The 25,833-nt window shown below is 40.8% G+C and overlaps 1 protein-coding gene across 1 annotated transcript in view; it reads right to left on the bottom strand.

Moving 5' to 3' along the window:
- The window catches only part of large1 (LARGE xylosyl- and glucuronyltransferase 1), a 92,044-nt gene that overhangs the window by 35,460 nt on the left and 30,751 nt on the right, over positions 1-25,833 (bottom strand). Inside the window, exons 3-6 of the mRNA XM_041963864.1 lie at positions 17,634-17,932; positions 13,763-13,845; positions 7,670-7,793; positions 6,557-6,728 (exon numbers count right to left, since the gene is read on the bottom strand). Of these exons, the coding sequence (XP_041819798.1) occupies positions 6,557-6,728; positions 7,670-7,793; positions 13,763-13,845; positions 17,634-17,932 (678 nt within the window). The remainder of the gene's footprint in view (positions 1-6,556; positions 6,729-7,669; positions 7,794-13,762; positions 13,846-17,633; positions 17,933-25,833) is intronic.

Consider the following 25,833-nt stretch of genomic DNA (forward strand, 5'->3'; position numbering starts at 1 on the left):
GTCTTCTAACACAATTTGTCATGGTAACCCCCTTTTATTTCCATTCCATCTGGAAAAATGACACCCCCCAAAAAAATAATCAAAACAGAAAATATATCCTGATGTCCATACTATGGATGAAGCTTCAAAAAGCCTGTATCCTACACTTCCCATAACGCAACCAATAGCATTTTTTTCTTTCACCACCTTTGAAACTCCAGTTTGAATCGTAGAAACAGGGTGTTCCTGGGAGAGAAAACTAAGCACTCCCACGTGAACCTTACTTAAATGTATGCATTCGTGTGTCGGGATAGATAGAGAGTGCGACAAAAACCCAGAGGGAGATGCATGTGCATGGATGATAAAACCTATTTATGAGTCTTGGTCCAAATACTTGCTTCCTCCTAAAATTAAAGCCCTCTGCGCAAAATGAAAGCCTTCTGTGCACTGGACCTCTAAGACACACTGAATCAAGACCACTATTTATTCTGCATAGAATTTATTTAGGCAGTGAAAGCAAATAAAGCTGCCCCTACATGAGCACTTTTCTAGTTTTTATTTATTTTATTTTGAAGCCAAAGTCACATGCAGCTGAAGCTCATTTGAAACTGAGATAGCTCAGATGTCTCAGTTGACCTCAGTTTGGGACTTTGGCTGGGGACAGTTAAAACACAGTGCGTGGCCCATCATTCATCAATACCTCGTTGACAACTGGTTGTTTTCTTAACATGCTAAAAGCAGCTAGAGTGAATTCTCTTTTAAAGAAAACCACACTCAACACTTCTGATGTACAAAATTACAGACTTCTTCCACTTCTCTGTAAAACACTCTAGCATGCAGTCTTCACTCAACCCCCATATATTTCCGCCAGAACAATCTTCTTGTACCCAGCAGTCTACTTTCAAGGCAGGCCACTTAACTGAGATTACCCTCCTTGCCATTACAGAGAAACTCCATACTGCTGGACCTTTCAGCAACGTCTGACAAGCTGAACAACCAGATCCTACTTCTCTCCACTGTCCAAGAACCTTGAGTCTGAGGCTCTTCACTCTGCTTTTTCACATCTAAAAAACACAGAATCTGTGCAGGAACCTTACAGCCTCACTACTGGGGGTCCTTCAGGGTTCTGTTCTGGGCCTCCTCCTCTTTTCTTTATATACCAAGTCACTTGGCTCTGTTATTCACTCACATGGCTTTTTCTACCACAGCTATGCAGACAATACATTCTGTCTATTCCCCAGGCTAAAAACCAGGAGGCAGCATAAATCTCTGCGTGTCTGGTTGACATCTCTGAGTAGATGTCGGCACACCATCTGAAGATCAGCGACAAGACTGAACTGCTCTTCCTGTAAGGCAAGGCCTCCCCTATCTGAAGGCAACCTGCATGTGACACTGGAGCTGTCCTTGCTGCCAACATTGACACCTGTTCCCGCAAATTCACTCTGCACAGCACCAGGAGGAGAGGTCCGTTACTCTGAGCAGGCTCTGGTCCACGATCTTGTCAACTCCTGGCTGGTGTACCTGCATGTGCCACCCAACGTCTGCAGCAGCCCAGCTGGTTTTCAAGTACCCAAGCTCTTCCACACTACACTCCTCTGCACCCTGCACTTGCTGCTGGTGGCTACTGGAATCGTCTGCAGGATCCTTTGGTATTTACTACCAATCAGAACAACAGATGTAGGTAAGTTTCACCACATCAAACATACCGACACTCGCCAAAAACAGAATTCTTGGAGAGAGATTAGAGATTTTTTGGGAGGAAGCTATGACAGCAAAATACTTTTGCCTCACAAAACAGCACATTGTATGACCTACTTTGTTTGAAGCATACTGAGGTCCCCCAGCTGCTTAAGTGGAGCTAGTCAATGGCCAACAGATAGGACTGTCCTGTTCTGACGATGCAATACTGTACAAACTAGTTGTTATGAGCAGGTTCCAGGTGTGGCTGCATGACTGAGAATATGGTGTTCCAGAAAAAAACAGCATTGCCAGAAAAAGTGCCCTGGTCGAATACAGATGAAAAACAAGTTTTTGCATGAATTCATGCCTGAACTGCATAATGTTACTGAGTAGAACAAACATAAAACTCCAGGTGAAATTCCCAACCAACAAGTCCCCAAAACTAAGAGTGTACATTGTTTCTCATTGGCTCTAAAAACCCATATTAGTGTTCTCAGAGCTGACGTCCCTATCATCAGAAAAAGTGCTTTCCAAATGATCCATGTGATTGTTTCCTCATCTGCCACTGCTATGGTTAAGACATGGTTACGTTTAAGCACAACATTACCTGTTTGGACTTATGAACAATGTGTTGCATTAATATAGCTACTTGTTGCTTGTTACAATGTTGCTTAATGAGCAGAGGTGGGTGTCAGCATTTGAAGAATATAAGAACCATGCTGATGGGACATTCTAAACTGTAGTAATGACACAAATTCAATTGATAGTGTATCATGGAAAAAGTTGATATTAATGGCTTTTGTAACTGCTATGATTATTGTTTGTCTCACTTCTATTTAGGGGATATCTTATGGTCTGGAACAAGTTTTGGAAATACAGTTTCCATAAGTTTGTCATGCCACATCACACCTATTTTAGCCTCCATTCGCTCCCACAATGTTTTAGAATTGATTTTAAGATCTTGCTGTAGACTTTTAAAGGTCTTCATGACCTCTCTCCAAGCTATACGTATATCTGACCTCTTACTCGCATACAAACCAGTAAATAGCCTGATATCCTGGGACAGAGGTCTCTGATCTCTTCCTAAGGCGCAACTGAAAAGTAAAGGCTGCCTGAGGAAAATCAGGTCAGTAGATTCTTCTAAATCTCTTCTTAAAACATACTTTTATTGGAGAGCTTTTCCTGATTCTACTTGTTTTTTATTGACTACCCTTTTGCTGACACTGTAATTGGTTCAATTTGTTTTTTACTAAATCAGAAATAGTTTTTATGATTTTGTAGTTGTTGCCTAGTGTAAAGCACTTTGTAGCATGGGTTCAGGAAAGTGCTCTATAAATGAAGATGATTATAAGTTGGGGCCTGTGAACAGTAAGTATAATGTTGCTATGAAGTCATTGAGTTAGCTGTTGGCCACAACTTGTGCCTTGCTTTTTATCAATATTTGTTGACATAATGGTAAACCTGTAAGATTAAAAGTATGCTGGATCACATATTAGTTTGTAATGTATCTATATTATGGACATACAGAAGGTAACATTATCCATGGAAAGTGTAAGTCATACTAAATCTGAAAATATGTGTTCAGATTTCACAGAACACAGTTATGACTTTGAAAAGGAAAAAAAAATAGTGATGCAAATTGGGTGCTAAGGTATTGTGAACACTTTCAAGACATGTGTACACAGTTTTGTAGAAAAATACCTTGTGAAGAGAAATGGACCTGGGCTCTATACATTACTCCTGAGAGATGTTCAGGAATGAATGAGTTCAAGTGCAATAGAACACACTGTTCAGTCTCCTCCCCACCTACATTAAAAACCTGATCTCAACATGCCCGCCCTCTTCTACACACACACCCTCACAGGCCTCAAATTTGTCAAAGTGGCAAGGGTCATGGATTGTACTCCCCAGAGGGCAAAGCATATGGGAATGAGACTAAAATGAAATATGAGGTATTGAGTCAAGCTCTAATTTCCCTGGGGCTCCACACCAAACCCCAGAATATCTGCTGATTAGAATTAGAGAGTTAACTCAAACAAATTCCAGGCAGGCACCAGTGATTTCTGACAACGGATGGTGTATGTAACCCTCTCTCAGTGGCTGTGAAGCCCATCAGCAAGGGCATATAGTCAGCGATGAGGGAGGAAAAGTGGCACACATTCAACATTTAACCTCTCTGAGTGGTGTCAGGGTCATATGGAGAACACAGGAGAGAGACAGACAGAAGAGACCTGGAGGCAAACAAGAAAAACAATCCATAAAATAGACGTAGCAATTAATTAACATGTGACCAAACCTGCTGTGAAATATGGGCTCCGTTCTGCAAACGATTTTACTAGATTGGATGCCCTGTATGTAGACTTCTGTGGGACCATATTTAACGCCCCAAGACTACTGGCAAGCAATACACGCATTTCAGATTTCTATGCAATAAAAATCAACATCCAAAAAGAATAAAGACCTTGTAAAATATTTAAAACAGCGTCCTCAAACCTGGACTGCCTCATGTTTGTTACAATCCAAATTCATGTTCAACTAGCCATAGACGGACGACATAAACATCCAGGAGATCACAAGAAAAATGAACTGAAAAGGACAAAAATAAATGAGTATCAGAGAAAATTTCCTTAATGAATAGAAAACAGGATCATATGACAGAGTCTTCCTCTGATTTGCATTTTTTAAAATTATATTTAATAATAACAAGTCTCCCTGTTTTCTGACCTCCTGTTTTCAGTAGCTGTTCATGCAGCCTCAGCATTTGGTCCATGTTTGCCTGCTGTCTTGATAAAATCAGTATCGTGTACATTTTCACAGCACTAATTTCCTTAGTACAACTGAATGATGTCATGCCCACCACTCTGCCGCTCTCGCTGTCTCTTTTTTTAACACAAACACTGTTCAAATTTACTAATAATTTCCAGTCACTCAATTGTGCCATTTTTTCAATTGCTGTTAAGTCAAAATGTCTCATTAAAGGCCTTGTCACAACTCAAAGAGCATAATCCTTCCTTTTCATAGTAGGCTTTTAATACTAAATGTCTGCAGGATCCTCAAAACTGATATGTCATAGTGTCAGTGAATGCATCCAGGTCTGTAGCTGCAGCCTCAAAGACACTCGAATCAGTGCACTCAAAGCAGGCCAGCTTTGCTTCATTGGTCTAACTTCTCACAGTCTTGCCCACTAACAGATTACTAGAGATCGAACTGTGTGTTCTTTATTAATCTACTTCTTAAAATGTACAAAGACGAGAGATAAAAGAAGTAGCAAAGCCATGACATACTCACCTCTCAGCCGCTCTGATTCTGTTGGAGTCAGTACTATTTTTTTAAGTGTAAAGCTACTAAAAATAAAGGTCAACACTTGTTGCACAGCTTTTTCACATTAAACCTCCCAGCTGCTCACACGACATAATCCTTTACTTAGTGAGTAAGCTTTTAATGAGAAACATCTGCAAGAACTTATTGTGTTTTGTCAATTTTTGTCGACTGTGGCTTACAACACTCAAAAAAGTAGAGGAGGTTGGAATGAATGAATATGACATTTCTGTTCAAAATAGAGTGAAAGCAGCTGAGTGGTGAATAAGACATGTCTGCTGTACTGATGGAATGAGTGTAAATGTACACAATGCTGAATTCACCAAGTGAGCCATTAAAACACACACTGATCAATGACTGCATTGCCTGACCTTTATTGGGAACTGACTTTGATTTGTTTGTGCTGACCATTTATTGAGACTACATTATTATTTTTAAAACACTGATTTTTATTCCAGAATTTACAATAATGTCTACTGAAGACATAGTCCCTAGTGATTACACTTGCATACATTTTGGCTGCTTGGGGAGGACAGTATGTAGTCACTGTATGTAAACTACTTCATGACATATATCAATACGTGCCCTCATAAATGATCATCTTAACATCCATTGTGCACTGGTGGCTTATATGAGCTTGATAATGTTAATGACCAAATAAAATAAGAGCAGTGGAATAAGAGCTTAGTGGAATGTTGAAATGCTGTAAACATAATGGAGCTAAACAGTTGAGCCAGACTGGACAGCAAAGGGAGTGGGTGGCTGAGGTGGTGCATTGGAGTCAGCTGCTAATTTAGATTGATCCACCCACTGCTAGCTGTGCTGCACTATAGGACAGCACTACTCATAAATCTTTGGAGTGAATGACCACCACCACCACCTCCTGCCTACGTGGCTTCCTCCGTTTTTACACTTTCCTCTCTTCCCTGCTTCCCACTGATACACTCACAGGACCAACTCAATGTCCCAACTCCACATTTCTTGTCCTTTCTCAGACTCAGATTAAGGTCCGACAATTCTTAAAAGAAGTGTTTGATTGTTTAACAGTGTTTGAAACCCTTCTTCAATGGCAGAATGGGATGGGGCTGTGTTCAATAATATGTGTAAGACTCAGGTTGTGCTCGAACAGCCTCGAACAGCAATCCTACATGATGAGTCATGGTGACCCCACGCTTGATGAATCAGCCATTGTTGGAGAAAGTGTGGGGAGAGACAAGAGGATGAAAAATTGACAGACCAGCATCTGGACAAAAATCTGCTATGAGAGACCTTTACCCTGACCCTGTACTGCAACTAACAATAATATTGATTATTCTATTTTTTTATAATGCCAATGAATAGGATCATTAGTTGGTCTATAAAATATAATAAACAAAACAAAGACAAATGCCATGGGGTTAAGTGTGCAGCAAAGACCTACATGCAGTTTCAGAGTTTTATGGGAAACACGGAAATCAGTAATTTGCTTAAATTAAATCAAAAGTAGCTGCCTTTACGAAGCCATACTGGTCAAACCCTTGGTAAAATACCCATGTAGAAACAGTGAAACCACGTGGTCTGAAAGCAGGACCTTTGTTACCTTTGAATTTGTGGAAGACGGCCCAGAGTTCAGCAATGTCTGTGGCAAATGTAATGTCTGTGTCCAGGACGATGACTCTCTGCAGGTCGGACGGCAGCGTCTTAGTGAGCACAAGCTTCATCAGGCCATAGATTCCTGAGTAATGTTTGTTGGGGATCCACGACACTTCAGACTGAAACACCACACCAAAACAGGGTTGGGATTATTTGTTGTTGAACTGACCGAATTTTATAACTGTGACATCATCCTTAAAGATGTTTACAGAGCTCATAACCTCTCCATAGCTTCAAAGGAGGTGGCAGTCAGATGACTAACCACTAGAGACGATGCCATTTACCTTTGACGCCACAGTGAGAAGCTCAAATACTCCTATGAAAAGGATAATGTTCCAGGTGGCAAGTCCAATAAATGCAGGGAATCTGACAAATAATCATTTCACCACTTTTCAACTGATCAGCAACAGAAAAGACAATGGATATAGAAAATCCGGAGACATATCAGGCTATGTTTCAAGGTAAAACAACGTATTTGATAACCCATTAGCTACCATTAGAAAACAGCAAACATTAGCATTAAACCACTTCATGGTTAACATAACCGTTTGAAAGTGTTACACAACATGACAAGAAGCAAATTCATTTTGAAATACCAAAGCACATCTTGGGCACATTTATTTGAGGCTAGAAGTAAAAAGCATTGGATGTAATCAAGCTTGCAATCACTAACACTAACTCTTGCTGTCTCTTCACCCGACCTCAGAAACGTTCAGTGACGTAACCTCAGTAACGATACATGACATCATGCTCACTGGAACACTTATTTCTCATAATACTGTCCCTCTGGATTTTCACTATCCATTGTCTTTTCAGTTGCTGCTCAGTTGGGAACAGGTGAAATGACAACGATTTGCCAAATTCCCTTCGTCTATATGATTTACAACCTGGAACACTGCAGTTCCACATTATCCTTTGGACAACACTGTGTGCGCTTCCCACTGTGAGCGTTAAAATGGCTGCTGTGTGAATATGGTCTAGAGGACAGTCAGTGCAGCTGAATTCAGCTTTCTAATGGAGACTGGGAGTTCGTGAGTTGAGGAGGAGTTGTATTCCTCACCTTCAGCTCATCTGCGTCATAGAAGTTGACCCTGACGGCAGGAACCATCCAGGTATGGAACAGAGAGGACAGGATCTGCTGAGCAATGGAGTCTGTGATGAAATGGAAATGTAGTGGATTCCGCCTGTGGACACATACCCAAATATGAATAAGTTCTATCCTCTTTCACAGCAACATCCTGCTTCAAGTTCACAAAACTTCAAGTTTGCACTGGGAGTTCTTTACTACGACACCATTAAAAGGGCCAATCTTTTGGACTTTTCTTACACAGAAAAGTACACGCTTTGTTAATAATGCATAAATAAGTGCTATATAATGACTACTAAGGAGCCAATATGCTATTAATATGCTAAATTATTTTATATTATTTATATATATTATTTGCTAAACGATACCCTGACCTTGAATCATTGCTCAAAGTCCTGTCACAATGACCAGTGATGTTTTCTATTTTTCGGCTTTTGGCACAAAATTGTAGCACAAGTGTAAAAAGTCTGTTACCATCTCTAAAAACCAGACCAGTGCATTTTATCAAACAGGCATGTGACTGGCAAAGATACATACAAGGCAACATCATACAAAAGAAATCTATTTTTGTTACAAACATTTTCTTTATTTGCCAATAATGGTAAATTGCAAGGACATAACATCCCCTTCTATACAAAACAGCCATGTATAACACTTCAAATGAGCAGTAAAAACTTCAGCAGAATTATATTATACATAAACTATTACTTATATTAAATTCATATTGATGAAACAGTATAAATCTGCAAAGTGTTTTGTTGCTCTCTTTTCAGTGATTTTCACAAACAAACAATTCAACACAATTCTTTGCTCTTTTTGTAATGAATTCATACTTTCCAGTTCAGATACAACTGATGTGCGACTGTTGGTTTTGATCAAACAGTCGCTTCCCTCGCCGTTGTCACAACTAAACCACACATGTAGTTTCCAGGATTCTGGTGTGGTTTTGCTACAAGCATGTAGTCTCCATTCACATGATCTTGTGTGATCTTGTGAATCCAACTGCCTCGCAAGGTAATGAACAGATACATCCTTCAAAACATAATTTTGCCAATTTGTGCCTGACTTACAGTTGAACATTTACATTCCTTAAAATATGGATATTTTCACAGGAACTTTAGGACCAAACTCTCACCCTACATTTACAGCTCCATCTGTTCATGAAGACTGCGTGATGCAGCTGAAAGCTCCGGATCAAGCAGGTTGGATTGGACCTTGAGTTGAGATTGGGGACGTATGCATGCGTTCAGACCTACGGCTGGTAGAGCATGAGCAGTGAAGGAGATGATTCACCACACAGGCTTCATCCAGAAAAGCCTGTACGCTGTATAGCTCACACACAGTAAAGAGGGGCGTATGTGCAAAATAGATATTGAGGACTTCAAAATCAGGTCAAGAGATTGTGACACTGAGCTGAGGATGTGAGCACCCTGGGGTGTCTTGTGCTGAATGACTTGGGAATGAATGTGTCAGCTGCACTTGCTCAATAAGCACTGGGGGCTGAAATCTGTCAAAATGTATCAGAACTCTGGTTCCATAGAAGTGACAGCAGCAGCAGTGCAAATGGAAATGATCCTCCTCTGGACAAACGGCAACAAGCCTTTCACTGGGTACTTGGGATTATATTCATAAAGAGTCAAATATGTAAAGTACATCCTGATTATCAGAGCTGTGTCCATGCTAATGGAAGCATCTAATCTTCATTAGGTAATATTAATATCTTGTTCTGGAAAAGACTTCCAGAGCAGACACAGATCCAGATTCATTGTGCTCAGAGAGGAGTGAAGTATTGCCCTGAACCTGAGCTTCAAAGAGGAAGTTACTTCCACCACGTGTAGAGTATGACTGCACCATTCCAGCGTTTTCTCTCCCAATAACGAGTCCATCTCTCCCTCATTCTCACAGGAGATTGTGCAGTTATAACACATTGACCCCTGTCCTGACCAAATCCTGACCTGAATGCAGACACACCTTCAAGATCAACTCTTCTAAGACACAACTTGACAAGAGATCTACTAGCACTGCATACGTTTCAGATTTACGTTCAGATTTCAGATTTAATTGAGCCAATCAATAACGCCTGTTTTCCTTTGTGGTTGTTTTGTGTCTCCTTGTTTCTTTTCAGCGTCTTTGTGGTTCTCTAATTGATTTTCCAAAAATTTTAACAGTCACTTCATACCGAGGCTCTTGTGGTCTTGGGTATGTGCCAGGCAGGGCTGTTCAGTAATCCATCCACACTCTAAAGTTGAGGGTTCATTACATGCCTCTGCCGTTCCTAACCTGACCACTTCAGCTGTGCGTGGCTCCATCTTTTTCCTTACAAACCAAAACTAACTTCCTCTGTAGTTGCCAAAAGGTTGTCTTTAAGAAGATGCAAAGCCGGCCCTCCTTTGTGAGCCACTCTCTTTCATTTTGCTTTATCAAACAACAACAACATTCACTGAATGAAAGCGGGTTTCAGACAGAAAGTGCAAAAAAAAAGTTTGTATCAAGAAAGACTTTGTCTAGCCCAACCTTTCACTTATTGCCCTTTTTTTATTAATAAAGACAAGCTTTTCATTTAGCGTTCATTCCAAACATACTGTGTAACACCACTTTTCAACTGCAAGAGTGTTTTTGCAATTCAAGACAAAGCTGTGACTCCTCTGCTGAGAAAGGCTTTACTATGAGCATGTTACACGTACTGTATCAATATCATAATCTGATCAATTTAATAGCTTTGGACCAAGTAGCAGCCAGCCAAAAACCAGCAGACGGCTCCTTTACTGCACAGCAGAGGGTTGGTGACAGCTGTAAGGGACTGGGGGCACAGCAGAGCAGAGGGTGTATCGCTGACATGTGAGGGAGAGAACAGACATGACTTAAAAGCCTGTTTGAGCCAAATAGAGAGTACAAGCAGAGCAAGTTTAAATCCATTAGCTAATCATTTATTTTTAGTAATAGTCAAGCTTTTAGTGGAGCGAAGAATCAGGCCCTAGAACGGCTGTGGCCAGCAAACATCAAGGGACGGTGGGACTGTTCCTTCGTACCGTTTGGCTCCTGTGATGTTTGATTGGAACGGCTCTAACTTGGAGAGTTTTATTACTGGATCGTCTTTCTATTCTTTCTCAAAGCATACATTTCTTAACTTCTACTGCCCATGTACAAAATATTTCAAATGATTTGCTGTTTGAAGCTGGGAATAAGTACTGACATGATGCATACTGTGGTGGGAGTCCATCCCAGTTTTGTCCTATTGGATGTACAGAAACCTGATGTACTTGACACACTCCCTTAGCCATAAAGGTCCAGACTCCAGCTTTCTATAAGGAAACCTAGACCCTGAGTGCAGTTTTCTCTTTTTTTCACAGCCTGACTAATTTAGTACGTCACTCTAATCTTTGCTTTGGGAGCATGAATTCTGTGGGCAAATATATACCAAAATCTGAAGTGCCATATTGATTAATGCAAGGAGGCGTGTCCTGTCAAATATTTGCTCATAATTCAAGCTGCCTTTGAGCGATCCTGACTGAACTCAGTGGAAACATCTCACACTCTCCTCAACATACACACCAAGCTTTGTTGAAATCTGAGGAAGAGGGGGATAAATGGCAGCACTTTGAGTGTGTGAAATGCTTTGGGACAATGAAACAGTGTGCGACTGGACTCACTCATTTAAACAATGAACTAGCTGAAGGGACTTGGCTCACCTATGTTAAGCCTGACAGCCACTTGTTGCTGCTTGTGGCTTTAATTTTGGCCCACTGAGCTGCTTTCCTCTGTCGATTAGGAGGGGCCTCCTCAGTTCTGAAGACGTCTTAGATGAGAAACATCTTCTAGAACCTCAAGCAAGTCCAGTTTGGAAAGCACTTAGAAGTACCATGACCAGGATGAATGAGAATCTTCACAGACATATTCCCTCTGTTGAATCGCTGCTTGCATGTATATGTAGGGTTCAAGCCATGAAGGGGTACAACCCTATTGTGTATGTGTCGGTTTATTTTATTGTCATTATTGTTATTATTGTCATTATTATTAGGGTTCAAGCTCTAAACGATCAGAACTTTATTTTATTTGTGCCAGTTTATTATTCTTATTAAGATTCAAGACCTGATGGGAAAAACCTTATTGTTTTTGTGCTTGTTAACAATTTGCCCAGTCATAATGCAAATTGCTTCAGTTGGCCTCAAAGCATTAAATGTTTACTTATCAGCAAGACCCTGTTGGATCTGATTCTTATTTGAAAACGCTCACACGCCTGAGCATCAACATGAGCATGTTAATAAATAAACACACTAGTGGCTAGACACTCTGACCTCTCTGGTCATAAAAAAACAACAAAATTAAGCTATAAGCAGCAATTTCAGATTCAACCCTTTTGCACTCATCAGAAGAGAGCAGGTCAATGGACCAACATTAAATCTACAAGCAGCTGTGAATGAATGTGTTTAAGGCTTCACAAAGGTTAGCAAATTTACTTTGGCTGGTTTAATTATTTTTTAAACAAGGTTTCAGAACAATTACATGCTCGTTTCCTCACCACAAAGCCTGGAGCATTTCAATCCCCGCACACCCAAAGTGTGGCCATTTGTCCCCCCTTTATTGTATTTAAATGATATTTGATGGGAACATTCAGATAGCACAGGATTTTATGGCCTTTCCTACACTGAATTTTTGGGTTTTAATTACAGCGCCCTCGTCTGGCAGATTGGGTTAATATTTCCTGGAAAGCACATGCACGTTATTTCCAGTTATTTGGCTGAGTTTAATTATTCTGTCTTGTTCCAGCTCATGGAAATTTCAGCTTCAGAACAAAACAAATAAAAACAAATATAGGCGCAAGTGGTGTTTCCATATTCAAGCCCTTTTGCACTCGACCGAAGGAGGCACCTCAATAGGCCAGAATTCCATGAGCAGCCATGCCCTCAATTATGCACAACTTTAAGCACTAATGAATTTTAAAAGACTGAGTTACATAAACAACCTCAAGTTGCCATTCGGTGGACTGCAGTTTTTTGGGATTTTCATATTGCCCCTTTGTTTTAACAAAGAGTGAGACCAATCACACACTTGTATCGTAATCACAATGCCAGCAGCAAATCAAAAATTGGACAGTCGAAGTTTCGCCATTTGTACCCTCTTCATTGGATTTCAACAAAACTCAGTGTTGATTTTCAGGAGGTAGCATGGGATGTCTCCAGAGAGTAGGATCAGAATTGTTCAAAGCAAACCTAACTTATGTGTAAATATGTGAGAGGCCATGCCCACTTGCATCAATCAACATGATACTCCATTTTGTAGTTAATACTTGTTTCCAGAGCATGCACAATGAAACTGGTGAAATTTGAGGTATATAATTTTGGAGTTTGTAGTGGCCCCCTCTGGGTTAGTATCAGAATGTTTAGGTAGGCCACTTGGGCCAGCAATGGTATCAGGTTGGCCTCACTCACCACCAAACTGGCTGCAGACTAGCTATTTTCATCACTGTGATGCACAGACTACTTCAACAACAAGACAAAAACAACAACAAGAAATTATCCATTTCTCTTAGAAAGTGTGACACTTCTCCTTTACTCAACTTTGTTGATGCATTAACAATATATTAGCCACTCTGAGTGTGTTCTGTTCAGAGACTGTTTGGAGGAATGTGTCAATCCACTGTTTCATGGCATTTTCTTTATTGCTGAGGAAAAGTAATTGCTTTTCTAAAACTCTGAATTGCCTCGTGGGCTGGATCGAACAGTCTCACAGGCCATGTACGGCCCTGAGGCTCCCCACCCCTAGTATAGAGGTGTGGTTTCAGTAAGGGTATTGGATACGGGGTAGTTTTAAAATGGAAGAGGGGAAAGAAAGTCTTAAACCAATACTTCAACCGTGCCTGTGCCAAAACATATTATTGGATATTTTGATGAAAAACAAATCAAATATATTGAATTGATGCAGTTGGTATTTGCATTTTTAGCACTTGCCATCGAGTACTTTTGCTGGCATCAGGTTTCGTACAACATGTACTTATTGTTAAAAAATGTTGTGTATAGGGGTGTAGGGGGACTAGGTTGGTGTAGGAATTAAAATGAGCTGCTGTACCTGTGAAAAAGGACAGACTTAACCAGTGTCACCACGTCCCGACTGGCGTTGTAACCTGCACATACGATGGCCACGTGGATGGTCTGCGGAGATCATAAAGAGAGAAGGATTAGAGTAAAGGATTTTAAGGAATAGATTGAAAAAGATAAGTGAAATTTGCAAACCTAAAACACAAGGTACTGTTTTACTTTCAGCAAAGTGTTTATAGCAAATCATACAGTGGAACATTCATTTATGTAGTATTAAGGGAAGAATTCTGATCAGCCACAGAAATATGAAGTCGACTGCTTATGGTCTGTTGCCTTACAACCACACATTTCAAGGTAACAGGTTCAGAACAGGGGTCTGACACTGTGGGGCCCCCTCAGACAGAATGGAGACACCTGAGCCCACAGGGCAAATATCAGTATATGAAAGGACAACATTGTGTCCCCCATTTTTATAACCAAACCTATTCCCTTGCTTAGCGCTATAATTTGATTTTTTTGGTTCCCTCAACTTGACATTTCTACTTCAATTAATGGCTTCATGAGTTTCCCCAGTTTGACTCATTTCTATGTCTTGTTGAAGCATTGTGACGTGGTCTTTTGGGGTGGGCATCTCCTCAGTGAAGGATGTCACCATGTATGACTGTTGGGGGTTATTTGAAATGATGGTATGGAGGACCTGCTTTGCTTTTTAACAGTGTGTGGACATAATGCTGGACTTCTCTCTCAAAGCCCAGGGTCATGGCTCCAATTTTAGCTCCAAACATCTCCCCTCGATTCCAGCTTGACACGTCAGAACTCCATGTGCATTTTCTTTTCGCCTCTCAGAGCTTCTTCAGTAATCTGGCCGCAGGGGTCAGGGCAGCTGGGCTAACCCTCCAAATGAGAAGGGGTCATGCTCAACCACTGCTGGGAGGGTGCTACAGTCAGGCTGCTCTCTCTTATTTTCTCTTCCTCGGTCGACCCTGAAGGAGCTCTGCTCTCCCTGCACTCGGTTTTGTTTCGAACAGTTCCTGGCTGTATCCAAGAACTATGTGTGAGTGACAGCTGATGTGGGAGGAAAGTAGAAGGTGGTGGTAAGAAACCATCTCAGGGCAAATCCTTTCGTAGAGCACCGCATACAAATCACACACCTGCCAGTGAGAAAGCACAAGGTGTGTGTCTTCTGTGTTGGAGGAAAACCAGTCCTGAACCTCCTATTATTCTTAGTCTGAGCTATAAAGAAATTTCGAAATGTATTATGGAGTTGTCTCAGTTTATGTGTGTGTGTGTGTGTTTAAATCACTTACATTTGGTTGTTTTATGCTTTTTTCCTTACCTCCACCACTAGAACTTTGCAAAGGAAAATCTAAACAAGCCTGATGCATTTGGGAAACAAGTCCTATGGACTTATGTAGTTAAAAAATAACTTTTTGGCCACCATGAGAAAAGAGGGTGCAAAATTCCACAAAAAGATCACCTCTCCAACTGTTACACATGGGGGTGGATCGATCATGCTCTGGGCTTGTGTTGCAGCCAGTGTCAGGGGCAACCTTTCACTGGTAGAGGGACGAATGGATTCAGTTAAATAGCAGCAAATTCTGGCAGCAAACATCACACCTGTATCTGTAAAAAAGCTGAAGACGAAAAGAGGAAGGCTTCTCTACAGGATAATGATCCTAAACACCTCAAATCCACAATGGACTACATCCAGAGGTGCAGGCTGAAGGTTTTGCAGCAGCCCTCACAGTCTTCAGACCTGAACATCACTGAAAATCTGTGGATAGACCTCAAAAGAGCAGTGCTTGCAAAGCAGCCCAAAAGTCTGACAGAGCTGGAAGACTTCTGCAGGAACAATGGGCGAATGATTCAATTCAATTGATTTGGGCCCTTCTCCTTTGCTGTTATTTTGAAACAGATGGAAATAAAAAAGTAATCTTGCTTGAAATATAAAAGCAATGTGTCATCTTTACCTTTGTGCTGTTCGGGAATTGGGCATCTTTTACTTGCTTAGGTATTGACAGTAACAGACATTTTGACCGTTTACACGTCACTGTACATTTATATAAATGAGTGTCTACAATCTGTGTGTGTGTATGTGTGTGTGTGTGTGTGTGTGTATATATATATATATAGAGAGAGAGAGAGAGAAAGAGAGAGAGGGCACAGATGGAGGGAGGCTAAGCTCTAAGAATTTCATTGCCTGACTGCTTCACTGTAATTGTTGTGTACATGAAATAAAAGGACTGTAACTGATGGCTCCACCTAAAAACCAACTTCTTAAAATATGTCAAATGATAAAAATGGTAATTTAGGTTCAATTTTCATTTATCTGGTGTGACTACAGGCCTAACAATGATAGTAAGTGTCTTGGAAACTACGTGAATGTATGTTTTTGTATTGGAGCCAATCATGGCACAGTACAAAAACATACAACAATACATATCCATCAGATCTTGCGTAGATACTTCCTGACTCATATCAAACTTAGACATAGAGCCTAAAGAATAAATTGGCTGCTGCAGCTGAACCACTATTGGCATATATGCCTGTTATGGTGCTGAGTGCGTCTGTGTTTTGGTCTTCCAGGTACCGCCCCCCTCCCTTTCTCCTGCAGCAAGTGATTGAATGCGGCTGCTTCCACTTGCTCATCAGGGGAGAGGAGATGCACGCTGTGCCAGTGGCCTGTCGGCAGCTTTTAGTCTGCATCTCTTGCTAACTTAGGTTGAAATGTACCCAGAGTTTTACTCCTGTTTCAAAGGGAAGGTGTATTTAATGTTTACTTCTATTCATCATCACTGATGTGCAGCTTTTATGTATCTGATCACTGTGTTTGATTTGTTAAGAGCTGGCCTCAGCTCTGTTGATTCTAACTGTTGTGGGTACTCTGAAAGGCCTGAATGTATCCTGAGTCTGTGCCAAGACAACTGACTACCTGTAAGTACCGCTGTTCCAGTCATCCAGACAAACTCCCACTGAGGTAAAAGGTGACGTGCTGCGGTGCTACGAGGTATCATCAGTGTGGGGATCACAGCATGGCTGTGTTAAAGCACTCACATTATCCAGCCTTCTGATAGTGAGCACTATGGCAACAGCAAACCAATGCCATCGCTGCTGATGGTGAGGTTCATAGAAGGCTAAACCCAAGGTATAATATCTTGTCACAATGTGCTAATGGTACCCTGGTTCCTGGAAAACATCGTCAGGGCCATGCTGCATTACTGAACTAAAAAGGCTTCCAGTGGTGTGTCAGACAGTTTCATGGGTCTGTTCTGGATTTTGCTTAAAGATATTCAATTCAATTCAATTCAATTTTATTTATAAAGAGCAAATTCACAAGCAAAGTCGACACTTTACATTTAGAGCTGGTACAGACCAAACTCTTTGAAGATATTTCTCCTGGATGTAAAAATTGCAATGGGAAGTAAGCACACACATGAAAATGAACACCTGAAGTTTGCACAATACATATATTCCAATCTATATATATCCTTTGCAGGTCATATTTAATTTCTGCATATTGTATATGTACAACACAACAATCCCTCATGGTCTCTGCAAGTCACTGTGGCATGTGATGAATTATAAGAAAGGTCACAGCCTTCCAAGTGCTTTATTCTAATGTTTGGTATCAAAAACAAAGACAAAACAGCTTTTTTGTATATTTCTGAGTTCTTCTACTAAAGTGGGTGTCGTGCTTCACTCAGTAAAACTTTATATTAGTTATTAAAATGTATGAACTGTGTTGCTAAGGCTGATAAGCTAACACACCGTGAATCCACAAAAAAAACGCCAACAAGTCAAACAACATTCATAACTGATATTGCTCCTGTGAGGCACTGTGGGATGGCGTGTCTACAGGGGACTTTTCAGACTATGACAACAGTACATTAAACATATCTCACCTCACACTTATCCACCGCTGGCTGCTGCACACAGTCCGAGCTGTTTCCCACTGCAGCAACTTTCTGGCCTTCATTGTCGCCGGTGCCCTCCTCTGAATGGGTTCGACTTTGGTTGCCATGGTGACCACCATTAGGAAGGCGTGCAGACGGGCTCCTGGGTGGCCGGCTGAGCTCCCGGCGCAGTGCCCGGTTCTCTTCCTCCACCGCCCGGACCCGCAGCTCTAAGGCCTGCTGCTCACCGGCTCCGCCCACCGGCGCTGATGATTGGGTTTCCAATGGAGACAGGGGGAGGGGCTTCACTGTGGGGGTAAGGACAGGAAGAAACTGTTTTAACATGAAGATTGATATTATTAGATTAGATTAGATTAGATTGATAGGACTAAATATGGAAGACTTTGTCATTGAATCCTCTAAATCTGATATTGTCACAAATGATTGAACCCAACCAAGCAAAGATTTCAGAAACCCTAACCCTAACCCCACAAAGAAAATTTTGAGGAGTCATCTGATTGAGAATCAGAAAGAAAGAACTTTTATATGGAGCTAAAAGATCAGCTGTGTCATCGACAGCTGAATACAAAGCAGTAAGAGGTCTGTATACTTCAACCATAAAACACTTTCACAGCCAAAAACTGAAAACATTTTTCGACTGTGACTGTGTTAAGAATAGTGCCAGTAAAAGAGGCTCTTGTATAAACGGCCACACCACCTCCTCCGGAGTTTCTGTCCATTCTAAAAAAGGCTACCTCAGGATAGATAAGATAAAAACGTGTTTTATTCTCAGGAAGCCATAATTCCAGTGTGCATCCCACTGCCATCCATGTGTTGAATGGTACTGATATTGAAACTGTCAAATCTCCTGGGAATCTGGCTGTACAGCAGTCTCACTTTTAAACAGCATGTGGAGAAACTGCAGTAGAAACTAAAGAGACTGGACAATGGTACTGTTCCTTCCATATGAAAAGAAGAAGGCAGAATAGCTTTGTAATTAATCTGGAGGAAATTCTATTTATTTTACACACACACAGGCCAGAAATACACACGTGCACACATAGGACTGACAGGATACATATGCATTCATGTATGAAGAGAGTGACGGGGCTCCGATATATTCAGGCTTACTCAGCAGTATCTTGCTTAAGGGCACCTCAGCAGTGCCCAGCACATGAACTGGAACCAGCTACCAGTCCACTTTTGTACTGACTGGTCATTACAGGACTTGAACTGTTTACCTTCTGGTTCCCATGGAGACCAATGGACAGAGTTACTACTATCATCAAAATTCCTCTGCAGCAATCAGATGTTTTAAATGGTTGACATAAGTGACTTACGGTGGATTTCCCTTTAACAGAGAAACACCACGAGAATCTCAATGAGTATGCTGGAGTCAACGTTTAGGAGATACATCAAAGAGCTGATGCATCTCCAGACACAGAGTACACAGATATCTTTCAATCAATACTGTCAGTACTAACAGCAGGGCAGTCTGTGCTCTGTGTATCTAATCCACGTCAGAAGCAATTTCCTCTGCTCTTCTCCTACTGCATCTCTTCCTCTCTCTCTTCCTCTCTCTCTCTCTCTCTCTCTCTCTCCAGTCCACCTTAGAAACCTCAGTTCTTTAAGGGGCGAGGGAGGACTCAGTTGAGGATAATTAAAGTCTACAATACATTCTCCAATCAGAATCTAACCAGAGAAAACAGCCTTGGAGAACTCAACATACGCATTATAGCATGCTATTATGGCAGTAATTGCTCAAATCACAGGTATTGATCAGTGTTGGGAAAAAGATGGTTTTCCAACAAATTGCTTTAACCCACCTGGGAAAGTCTTGGTCCCCTTTTGATTCACGCTGTCAAATAAACATCCCTGTACTGAACAGGCTTACAGAGAAAATGCTAATAAACTCCAGCACAAAGTAGGAATTTTTATCAGGTTTTTTATTATTATTACTTATTGTTTTAAGACCCTCTAAATACTCCCTGGAAAGAACTGAAATCACGTTACAGAACTTCTCATTGGTTTTGGCTTGGCTGTCCAATCAGGTATTGGTCTTTGAGGTCCCCAAAAGATGTCTCTGGTTTTTACTGAAAATATCACCTGATCACATGTTCTAGCATGCTTATATACCTCACTGCTTCAGTCCTGTTCTCGATGGGCTGTTTCTGTGTCTGGAACTTCAAATGCAAATAAGCCGCGGCTGCCCACACCCCTCTCTGGAACTGGTTGGGGCTTTCCCACCATGCCTCCTTTATACTCTGGTTATTGTGAGCGTTACCCCTACTCTGACTGGTGACAGAAACGCAGGGCTTCATCTGTTCATGTTTGATCCAGCAGCTGATCCATAACAAGGAAATGCTCCTGCGGAACATGAAACAGGTGAAGCAAGACGTCTCTGAATGGTTTGTTAACATTGTTGTGTATCTTGATATTTTACAGTAGATGTGTACGTTGGAAGAAACATGTAGCGAGGTAGCTAATGCTAAATGTTATTTTCTCCACTTGTGCCACAGTTTTGATCAATAAGCAATAATGTTCATGGTATGTACAGTAGTTAAATACTATGTATGTTACATGTTGCAATTGTTAACAGATATTTTGACTGATGCTGACAATGAATGCTCTTTTTTAGGTATTGTGGGCGGGGATGCTTTTAAAACAGCTTTCTTTGTGTGGCAAGTATTCTTTTTAACATTAAAATAAACTTATATCACTATACTTCAACATAAACATGACAGAACGTATGCAGCAGATATAATGAGCTCACTCTGGGCTTCATGGCTGAGGGCAATAGAGCAGTAAGTGCTCTTTTATCTTATCTTAGTTGCAGTCTGTGTTGTTGTTGTTGTTGTTGTGTTGCTTGGTTTTTTATCAGCAGATACTGTGCATATTGAACATGAATTCACATGACATTTGAGAGATACTCGGAAGCATTTCTTGTCCCCACAGTCATCAACAGTTGCCCTATGCAGTGTTGTACTGTTTTGTCGCAACATATGATAACAACATGATAACTCCTGCACCAGTCAGCCTTGCTAATAAAAAAAATATCACAGAAACTAGGTCAGGCTCCACTGTCATAAGCTGTTGACTAAATATCTTGGCCAATCCTTTCAGTTACATTAATTGGTTACAGGTGTCTAGCCAATCCAGGGCTTTATTTGTGCCAGACCCTGTCAGAACAGGCTCTGGGACCTTCCAGATTGGGACTGGCACCTATTTCACTCGATGAGATTATCACATTTAGTATTACACAAAATCTCTGAATGAATTTTGTGTAATACTAAATGTGATAATCTCACAGCTAAGGTGGTGGGTGTTTGTGAAATGAGTATCCTAAACTTGGGGGTGCATGTGTAGGTGTGGAGCTGTCATAGTGATGAAGAGGAGAGGAGACTGATAGAGAGGCAGACAGAACACGTCACTTGGTTCATTTTCTTAGCCTGGCTGCTTTTCGTGGCTTTCTTTGTGCCTTTTATAGCAATCCACGGACAGAAGGGAAAGACAGGGACAGGAAGGGAAGGGACAGAGAGACCAACCATAAACTGTTTCTGCGTGCCGCCCCTGCTGATTTGGAGTGAATATTATGAATGCTCTGATTACTAAAAGTCAATAAATAATGCTTTGTTTGTGATGACAGTTTAGTGTTGTTTAGTTTCAACACCTAGCCCCGAGGTGTTGTCGAGTGTGCTCCAGGCACTGTCGATTTTCAGTGTGTTTAGTGACTTTTTCTTTCCCTCTGATCTGCTGGAGCAATATGCATACCATGCCAAGAAATTAAAACTATATTTTAAGTCTGGTGGGAGTCCTTTAGGATCTTCTTGTTTGTCAGCATCTTCTCCAGAATGTGGAAGCCAAGAGTTGCTTAAAAGGAGGACAAAAAAATCATGCTTTAAAATGATACAGGACTAATTAGCAATAAGAAAATATTTGTTGTTAATTATAAAAAGAAGGCTCGTGCAAATGTTTGGTTTGTATATGACTAATACACCTGCTGCCAGCCAGAAACTCTTGTCCATGGATTTAGGCACTTGGGGAAAACGGGGTCCTTGTGTGAGTGGATGTCCTGTACACGGTTCAGGATGGAGGTCCATTTTGTAGATCACACTCCAGATCAGTGGTAGATGATGCTGGAGCACAGTAGATGTGGTTTTTGATGCCCTGCATGAACTTTTGTAGTTTTTCACAGTCCTTCATTTCGGCAATGTTCTCCATTTGCTTTGAAATTCCTCTAACGTAAATTAAATACAGTTATTTTCAATAATAAAACCCCAAAGAGGGATAAATTGAGCATTTCAAAATCGATATGTATTGCAATTCAATTAGAAATGGTGGGAGTAATTTAGGACTTTTGTGTTGCTTCTTGTAGCAAACAACAGAGCAGTTGGTGTGATTTGCTCATATCCTTGCCATCATGTTACAAGGGACGGCTTGCTCAAGAAAATAAAAATGGTGAGGTAGATTCATTAGATTATAGTGTGAGGGACGGTCATCTAGCTGGGGGTCGGTCAGCTGGCTGGAGGTGGGGTTAATCCCCATGGGGCGTCAGCCAGGGAGGCAGATCTTACTTCGGTACTCACATTTTCTGAAAGGTGGAGCAAGCAACAAAAGACAAAGGAAGGTGTTTTCTCATATTTTGGGGGTGTTTTTGTTGAAAAAAAAACATGAAAAAGTGTATTAGCAATAATATGTGACCTTTCATGAAGTGACACATTTTTCTTTTTCTTCTGATTTAATGTCCCCTGTGGCCATAAGATATGAAGGCAGTCAGTATATACACAGGCCCTTTCAACCATGGAAAGCCCTCTCCTGCAGAACCAAAGCACCTTCTGGACTCCTTTTCGTCCAAGCTGTAATTAATTTGCAGAGTGGATTTGCTGGGCCTAATCCTGCTGAACTGGACTCAATGACCGTTTGTTTGTGCTACTCAGAGATTGCATATGGCATTTCCGGGGCAGCAGATGCACCTGGTCCTTCATGCAGCCAAGCCAATTCATTTGGCTTTTAGGTATTTGTCATGAAACTCATCATCTACATGCAAACAAAAGCCTCAGTGAAGCACATGAATCAAATTTCCACAGCAGTGGAGGGAAAATAATAATATACTAGCTGGGAACAATGTTCAGTAATTTACATCTGAATTGTTTATTTATTTTTTTAAACAGTGACCAGGTTAGTAATGCACGCTCATCTTACATGTGTTCAAAATTTTAAACTCATAAACTGTATTAAGTTTGATATAAGTAAATGTTAACTGTTGTGCAGGCTTCATCGACTGCATGTGCATGTGTGCTTTAGTCAGGAGTAAAGAAGGATCCAAATCCTTCCCTGGAATAATACTGACAGTACTGATGAATGTACTGCAGTGTTCTCATCAGCTATTTTACTGTCAGGGCTTCTAGCAGCATATTATAAACCTCGCATGAAGAACAGAATGTAAAAGTTAGATTACCTTAAATTTTCAAACAACCAAACAAACCAGGTGTTATATTAGAGACAGACTTTTTATTTCTTTTTATTTCTTCTTTTAACTCCCCCTGGTTTATGAGTGCGTTTTATAAAGCCAGAGGCCTATTTGCTGCTATTTTAATTTTCTATTGAAGTTTGTTGTTCATTCAAACAGTTCCTCCATGTTTACCAGGTGTCTTTGTATATGCTTCATTATTTACATTTCCACATCACTAATTCCATCAGCACAACAACGTCATGTCAAACTCACCACCTGCTACGACAGGCATGATCCCTCCACTTTCTGGGACGCTGTTAATTTTAAACACACTGCATACAGGAAGCTCTGAGTCTGACAGTTCCTTAACTGGTCCAGAAAAATGAAAGAAGAAATACGAAAATAATAATAATAATAATAATAATAATAATAATAATAATAATAATAATAATAATAATAATAATAAGTGAGTGAGAACAGGGTGGTGAGTATGACTTGATTTTGTTTTACTGATTAGGGGACATTATGCTGAATTCACCTCCTCAATAGTTTTTATCCAGCTTTTGTCCGCCTGTTTGTGCTGGCCATGATTTTTAGACTGGGTATTTGAACTCTGGATTTTACTTGAGAATATATTGTACTGCAAAGTAAAAGAGGCAATCATTGGGAGAGCAGTGTACACATGTTGTCTCCTATGTATGTTTTGTGTTTCTTGTTGTTGTTGCCAGGTGAAGAAGCAGCTTACGTTGTGTGATTTTGTTATTGCTCTACACTGTATTCCCAAATCCTCAAATTTCCTATCAGTTCAATGTTGATATTTTGAACTTTGTAAAAATGAATAGATGTGCATAAATCAAGCTGTCTTTGTCTTTTGACAACATGATCAGTGTGGAATTGACATGATTACAATAACATGATTCTCTCGGCTACATCTCGGTCACTTGAGCACTCAAATTTAACCCACAAGCTTGCAAAATAAGTAAAAAACAGACGTGTTTGGAAAGTTTCTTTGCGAAGGGAAAAGGCCCAGTGAAGAGACAGAAGAAGATCCGACGACTTCCAAGAAAAAGAAACAGACAACACCAGGAGTCCTAGTTCAAATATGGATTTGTCACGACAGGTGATTTTTTTTAAATAATGTATTTAGGGGGCAGAGAGGATGTTACCAGACACTTTGATGTTATACTCATGTTATGTTGTTGGTGCAATGTTACGAGGAAGCTTCTGATAAAGTTGCATACGAGTACACAGTGGATTTACGTTTTTTATTATATTCATAATATAAACAATCTACGAACACCCCCTTCCCTCCCGGGCCACAGTAAAATTGTCAGGCACTGACCGGTCCACCGTGACAAAAAGGTTGGGGACCACTGGTTTAATACACTTTCTTACCTTCTCTGAATTAGATTGTGTCAAACATCTACGGATGAATGATGATGAATGATAGATGCTGACATTAGCTAGTTTCTGACTTTTACAGTTAGTTACAGTTAATGAATGTTTACTAACTAAAGTTGTCCATAGTTTTTCAACATCAGGAGTGACAGGGAAGAAAACCCAGTAGAGTCACCCCGAACCTCTGTGGTCAGCTGAAAATAGTCTAATTAAAAAAATATAAATCCATATTTTACAGGACCTTTTCCATAGGAGCTATATGTTTAAAGCAGTCACCCCAGCTCAGGCTTTCGAGCCTATCTCATCCATTCATTCTGGTACCGGGACCAGGAGCCTACCAGGATCTACAATGTGAAATGTTGAAGAGACATTCATTTAGACTATTTTTATGGAGAGAAAACAGCTGACCACAGAGGACCAGGCTGACTGTCCTGGGTTTTTCTCCCTGTCACCTGGGTAGTCTATGGTTTTAAGGTTAGTCTGGCATAGGCCTAGATGCTGCATGCTGTGTGCGTGCGTGCGTGCGTGCGTGCGTGCGTGCGTGCAGTGGGCAAACACTTCATCCTTCTGGGCAGGCAGACGTGTGAGATCAGAAAAATGCTTTTGAAGCTGCAGTGTGCTGCTGCTGGAGAACAGCTGAAGAGAACAGGTAATGTTTGGATTTTCCCTTAAGGTTATGTCGGGAACACATAACCTTGTGCTGAGGTTATAATGGGGCTAAGTTGAGGCACAAGGGACAAGGTTCATTACTTTGTGAAACTACACGGGCTTGGAGACATTTCATGAAACCACTGTCAGCAAACAGTTAGTTTGCAAATGACTGAATTCTATTTTTATCTACGTTTTACAGAGTCCCAGTCTTTTTGGAATTAGAGTTGTGTCATGGTATGCTAACCTCTCAACCCCATGTGAAGTTTGATAAACCTTATGGCAGCATTATTGATGGGCATCTCTGACACACGATGTGTGTAAGGACAGATGGACTGTGTGATCTGGATGGAATCAATTAAGGACTCACAACCACATACTAATAAAAACTGAACAAAAACTGACTGTTTTAAAACATAGAGAGGATCTTTAAGATGCAGCCCTAGAATGATGCATCCCAATTACGAATCTCAAACCCTTGGAGATTTAAAACCCCAGAGCTTTCTCCTTTTTGTCATGTTTTCATGGATTGATATCTTATTGGTTGATAAGAACCTGTCAGTTTTTGCTGTCAGATAGTGACTTTAAAGACTTTGTTGCCACACAGATTCACATATACATTGAATTGAGTGACACCCCTGTCATCAGCAGTGGTACTCTGTGAGGCTCTCAAAGCCTCTGTGCGAGGGCAGATCATCTCCTATAGTTCCC

This window comes from Chelmon rostratus, chromosome 22 (genome assembly GCF_017976325.1).
Source record: "Chelmon rostratus isolate fCheRos1 chromosome 22, fCheRos1.pri, whole genome shotgun sequence".
NCBI lineage: Eukaryota > Metazoa > Chordata > Actinopteri > Chaetodontiformes > Chaetodontidae > Chelmon > Chelmon rostratus.